The sequence below is a fragment of the Hyperolius riggenbachi genome, chromosome 10 (assembly GCF_040937935.1).
Source record: "Hyperolius riggenbachi isolate aHypRig1 chromosome 10, aHypRig1.pri, whole genome shotgun sequence".
Taxonomy (NCBI): Eukaryota; Metazoa; Chordata; class Amphibia; order Anura; family Hyperoliidae; genus Hyperolius; species Hyperolius riggenbachi.
In genome coordinates this window covers 9,321,696-9,327,695 of record NC_090655.1, presented here as the reverse complement: position 1 = coordinate 9,327,695, position 6,000 = coordinate 9,321,696, and the positions used below count along the sequence as shown (strand labels likewise).

Sequence of the window (6,000 nt, the reverse complement as noted above, 5' to 3'; positions counted from 1 at the left end):
GCTGGGCCGATTTGCACAATTTTTTTTTTTGCTGAACGCAGCTAGCACTTTGCTAGCTGCGTGAGCACACCGATCGCCCTAGGTTCGCTACATGATTAAAAAAAAAAAATAAAAAAAAAACGGCTGCGCTGCCCCCTGGCAGTTTTTAATAGACCGCCAGGAGCGTCAAAGTTGTCTTACTGAAATAAATGGACTTTTGCACGATATTCTAGTTTTTCAAGTTTTACCTGTATTCATTAATAATTGTGTGTTCCCCTCTGCTGTGGAGTGGTTTGGAATCATGTTTCTATCTGCCTCACATTCTTGGAACTGTAATCTACTTGAGATAATCCCAGTGAGATCAGAGGCGTTTCCTGCGGGGTTGTTCCTTATTCCATGTGAGCTTTCTAGGAACTCGACCAGGAGGGAGCGAGAATTCTCCGGCATTGCTTTACTGGCTGCTATTTCCAGCTAGGCCTGACTAACGATAAACAGCAACTCTCAGCAGAATGAGCAGCAGATAGAGCTGCTGTTGTAAAACTTCGGGCAAAGTCCGTCCCTCAGTCAGTCCGTCCCTCAGTCAGTCCGTCCCTCAGTCAGTCCGTCCCTCAGTCCGTCCGTCCCTCAGTCAGTCCGTCCCTCAGTCAGTGGCCCCCGGGAGGACTGGCAGCTCAACGCGGAACTTTTCACTCCTGAGTAACGATGACTGCTGTGCGATCTGTGCAGCGAGTGGCGAGATTCAGCGGACGACCGTATTCCGTAGTATCGGGGCAGCTGAAGCAGCACTATGACGCTGTGATCATCGGAGGAGGTAATGCCTGTTTGTTCTGCGCTTTCACGAACATTGTCTTTGTAGCTTGGCTGTTTGCGCTGCAAGTGAACAGTGTGGGATGTTTGCTAAGGCTCCTTTTACACTTAAATGGGCACTATGGCGAAAAATTGTAACATTTAAAATATGTGCAAACATAAACAAATAAGAATGTTTTTTCCAAAGTAAAATAAACCATAAATTGCTTTTCTCCTATGTTGCTGTCACTTACAGTAGGCAGTAAAAATCTGACAGAAGCTACAGGTTTTGGACTAGTCCATCTCTTCATAGGGGATTCTCAGGGATTTATTTATTATCAAAAGCACTTAGTGAATGGCAGTTGCTCTGTCCAACTGCCAAAAAACTGTGTAGCGAGCAGCAGGGCCGAGGCAGAGGCGAGAGAGGCTCCAGCCTCAGGGCGCAGTGTAGGAGGGGGCGCACAACTCACTCAGCTATCATTCCACTATTGTGTTTGAAGCGGAGAGAAATAAGAAAACGGGATACATGGCAGTGACTGCAAGCCAGATAACTAGAGATTAAGGTGTTGGGGGCCCTGTGGCGCCTCTTAGTCTAATAGCAATCAGTGTGTGACGGCTGGGGTGGGAGGGATGGAGGGGCGCACTTTGGTGTCTTAGCCTTGGGTGCTGGAGGACCTTGTCCCAGCTCTGGCGAGCAGGGAAGCTGGCCAGCATCATTGTTTAAATGCTTTTTAGGGAATATTTATAAAGAATAAAAGCCTTGCTGAGTATCCCCTATGAAGAGATGGACTAGTCCAAAACCTGTCACTTCTGTCAGATTTCTACTGCCTACTGTAAGTGACAGCAACATAGGAGAAAAGTAATTTATGGCTCATTTTACTCTGGAAAACATGTACTTCTTATTTGTGTATGTTTGCACATATTTTAAATGTTACAATGTTTCGCCATAGTGCCCCTTTAATCAGTTGCTCCCAGATAAAACTGTGAGAGAATTGATTTATTTTTTATAGCAATGCCCATGTTTTTATATGGATTAGTTCCCACTATACGGGTTTTACCTGAAAGCTTTTCCACAATGCACTGCTATGGAAAAAATGTGTACCAACGCATACTAATGCGTACTAACACATATCAATGCATTAAGTGTAAAAGCACCCTTAGTCTGGTGACATGATGAGACAGACATGTGTATGTACAGTGTCAAGCACACAAATAACTATGATGTGTTCCTTTTTTACTTTCTCTGCCTAGAAGAGTTAAACATCAGGTATGTAAGTGACAGTTTCTGTCCGGGTCGGGACTGGGTCAGACTATAGCATAATAAGTAATTACAGCCATAAAACACTTTCCTGTCAGTAAATGGCTTCTGAGAGCAAGAAAGAAAGAAATTCATAGATTTTAACTCATTGAGAAGAGGCAATGAAACAGTAAAAACATAAAAACTAGATTTAAATATAAAATGAAACCGTGGGATATCTAAAAAAAAAAAAAAAAGTCATTTTTAGGAGACTGAGGATAGATACAATTCTTTTTCTTATCAGTTCATTTTCAAGTCGGATGTTCTTTAACCCCTTCCCAACCGCCTAACTCCGAACAGCGTCAAGTCCTGGGAGACGGAGATTAACAGGGATCGCGTGCATGGATGTGCGAGCATCCTCTCTGAGTGAAGGAGCTCCGCTCCAATATCTGCCCGCTAGCCAGCGATCGCGGCTGCCAGGCTGTCGGAGTTTGTTTAGGTTGTACAGCGCTGCTGCGATCTAGTGCAACGCCGTACAGGGGGACAGCTTAGGCACTTGAGTGCCTCACAATGAGATCCCCTCTCATTGGCTGATGCCTATGAAAGGCGATCAGTGATTGGATCTTGGGGGGATACATGAAAAAAAAAGTGAAATTTAATTACAAAAAAATAATTTTAAATTCATTAAAAAAAAATGACAGTGCAGCAGCAATCAGATGCCACCAACAGAAAGCTGAGTAATAAACCGTTAAAGCTGCAGAACACTGAATGGTAAAAAATGGCCTGGTCACTAGGGGGGTGTAAGCCTGCGGTCCTCAAGCAGTTAAAGGAAACTTATAGTAAAAAAAAATAATTTAAAAAATGCCGATTTACTTACCTGGGGCTTCTTCCAGCCCCCTGAAGTCTTCCTGGTCCCTCGCTGTCATCTGGCTCCCCGCTGTCCCCCTCCACCGATGGGTGAGTGACCCCCGTGCTGGGTGCGTCCTCTATAGTGCTCTATCCTTGTGCTGTAAGCAAAGATTGGTACCGCACATGTGCAGAACTCTCCCGGCTATGGAGGATGCGCTTGGCCAGTGCCGTGCATGTGCAATGGTCAGCTGACTTGTCGGATTACGAAGGGGGACATCGGAGAAACTGCTGAGCGCAGGATGACGGGGAGGGACCAGGAAGACTACAAGGGGCTGGGAGAGGCCCCAGGTAAGTAAATAAGGATACTATTTTTTTTTAACTTTAGGTTCTCTTTAAGTCTGGTCCAATCCTTTAATTTTGATTGGCCAATCACTGATCGATTTCACCACCTCCATGCAGTATGAGGCTTTTCTTACAAAATCTGTTCAAATTCTGGGCATTTTGCTGGTCTGACGAGGCCTAGCTAAGGGTGCATACACATCCAATCCTGATTGGCCAATCACTGGCAAATTTTACTAATTTCACGTGTAGAACCAGGGCCAACAGATTCTGAATACAGAACAGATTGTGTAGGAAACTCTCGTTCTACATGGAAGTAGTAAAATTGGCCAATCAAAATTGGATGTGTGTACCAGGCTGTACATAGAGGGCCCTTTCAAGCTGGGGTGGTCTACCGCACTCCAATAAAAACCTATGGAGGAAAACACATTACATGAGTCGCGTTGTGGCGCGCCGGAAGTCCTCAATCTGCCGTGCATACAAAACTACGTTACCACGTAACCTTGCGTTGGGCCAGAAGTCGAGTAAGTCTGTGGCGACACGGGTCAGTGTAAACACTCGCCACAGGTTTTATGCGTCGTGCACGCACGGAAGCATATTTTTCGCAATACACTTCCGCGCACGTGATCACTTGGCCGGCAGGAAGTGAGTGTTACTTCCTGCTTGGCCGGATGCCACAAAGGGAATACGGCTTAGTGACACGGTATTCCCAGAAGGCCTATTTCCTGTGGTTGAGGCTTCCGCACCCCACCGCCAATGTGCAATGTGAAACCGGCCTAACAAATGTATTTAAAATGTCAGGAAAAGCCGAAACAACAAGCCTTTATATGTGTGCGAACGCCTAGGAATTTTCCATGCTTTAACTAAAAAAAGATAGAAGATCCTGATGGCCACACTTGTAAGATGAGCCCCCAGGATGTGAGGGTCACCAGGGGGAGGCGAGGGGGGGGGGGTGACCATTGGGGAGACACTGAAGCGAAAAAACAATTATGATATAATGATTTGTATGTGTAGTACAGCTAACAAATAAAGCATTAGTAGCAGAGACATAAGTCTAATATTGTTTCCAGTACAGGAAGAGTTAAGAAACTCCAGCTGTTATCCGTGCAAAAGAGCTTCTCTGAGCTCCACGACTTTCAAAGTGGCAGAGAGCTCTGTGTTCTGAAGGCTGTTATCTTAACTGCATTTTTTTCTTTTGCAGAGAACAGTTCAGGACAGGTCAAAAGGTCACTGGCCTGCTCTGTAAAATCCCTTAGAATGCTGAGTAGTGTGTAAACTGCAAATATTATAGAGTGATGCAATGTTATAAAAAAAAGCTGTATAACTGAAAATAAAAATATGAGAATATTTTCTTTGCTACTAATGTTCTAGTGATTATCCGTACTACACAACTGATTCATTATATCAATATTTTTTTTCCGCTTCAATGTCTCTTTAAAGTTTTACTGGGGGGGGCACGTAAATTTTAGTTACTCCGCTGCGTTGGGATACTGCACTCTGCACTGCAGAGGCCACACTGTGAACTTTTGCATTGCAGTCTGTCTCTTTAGGCTACAATGCGATTGTTGCGACACACCGCATTGCTCCACTGTGAACATGGCCGAAACATGGCCCTTCTGACATTTGCTTGCCTTTGCATACGGCAGATTCAGTTAAAGGGAACCTAAAGTGAGGCTTCCATATTCATTTAATTTTAAGCAATACCAGTTGCCTGGCAGTCCTGCGGATCTATTTGGCTGCAGTAGTGTCTGAATCACACACCAGAAACAAGCATGCAGTTAATCCACTCACACTTCAGTCAGCATGCTTGTTCAGGGGCTGTGGCTGAAAGAATTAGGCCCCGTTCACACTGCACGCGTTTCCAGCCGCGTTTTGGAAACGCGTGCAGGTGGCCGACACGCACGACATCAGACATTGCATAGAGTGCAATGTCTGATGTTCACACTGCATGCGTTCCGGACCTGTGCGGTCCGGAAACGCATGCTGCACGCATTTTTTGTAAAAACGCATGGCTGTCCCATTCACTTTTCAGTGATGGGATCAGCCACGCAACGCATACGAACGCGGATGGCGTGCGTTCGTACGCGTTGCGGTCCGCATGCGTTGCGGTCTGCGTTCTGCAGTCTGAACGGGGCCTTAGAGGTAGAGGATCAGCAGGACAGCCAGGAAATGTGCATTGTTTAAAAGGAGATAAATATGGCAGCCTCGATATCCCTCTCACCTCAAGTTCCCTTTAAAGTAAATTATTTGATGATATAATCTGAGATCACCTTCCTGGACATAGTACTGAGTTGGAGAAGTTTGGAGGAAGACTATGCTATTGCATAAGTCAATGCGTGGATGTATCCCCAGCATATAGGGTGAGATGTCTCTATCGCTGCAGAGACCCCTCTCCTGGCCCCTCATCTCTGCCGGAGCCCCCGGCATTGTGTGCTTCACTCCTAGCGGGGCCCCTGCTTTCCCCTGAATACTTTCTGCAGCAGCTTTGCTAACTTGTACAATCAGACCTCTGATAGCTGTGAAGTAACGTTACATTCAGTACACTGCAGCCAGTCAGGAAATACCTGGAGATGACTCTGAGGCTAAGTTCACAGTGGGACGTTAAAGTCGCGCGTTAAAACAACATTTAACACAGAATAACTCACTGCAATGAAAAATCTATGCCCTGTTCACAGTGCACACGTTGCGTTGGTGTCTAACGCTGCACGTTAAAGGGATACTGTAGGGGGGTCGGGCGAAAATTAGTTGAAGTTACCCGGGGCTTCTAATGGTCCCCCGCAGACATCCTGGGCCTGCGCAACCACTCACTG

At 45.8% G+C, this 6,000-nt stretch overlaps 1 protein-coding gene across 2 annotated transcripts in view; it reads left to right on the top strand.

Annotated features, from left to right (window-relative positions):
* The first annotated feature begins 471 nt into the window (after positions 1-471).
* Positions 472-6,000, top strand: part of PYROXD2 (pyridine nucleotide-disulphide oxidoreductase domain 2) — a 150,092-nt gene continuing 144,563 nt past the window's right edge. The window contains exon 1 of one of the 2 annotated variants that reach the window (XM_068255352.1): positions 472-790. In XM_068255352.1, coding sequence (XP_068111453.1) covers positions 682-790 — 109 coding nt within the window. In that variant the 5' untranslated portion in view covers positions 472-681. The remainder of the gene's footprint in view (positions 791-6,000) is intronic. The other variant, XM_068255353.1, reaches the window with a different exon arrangement.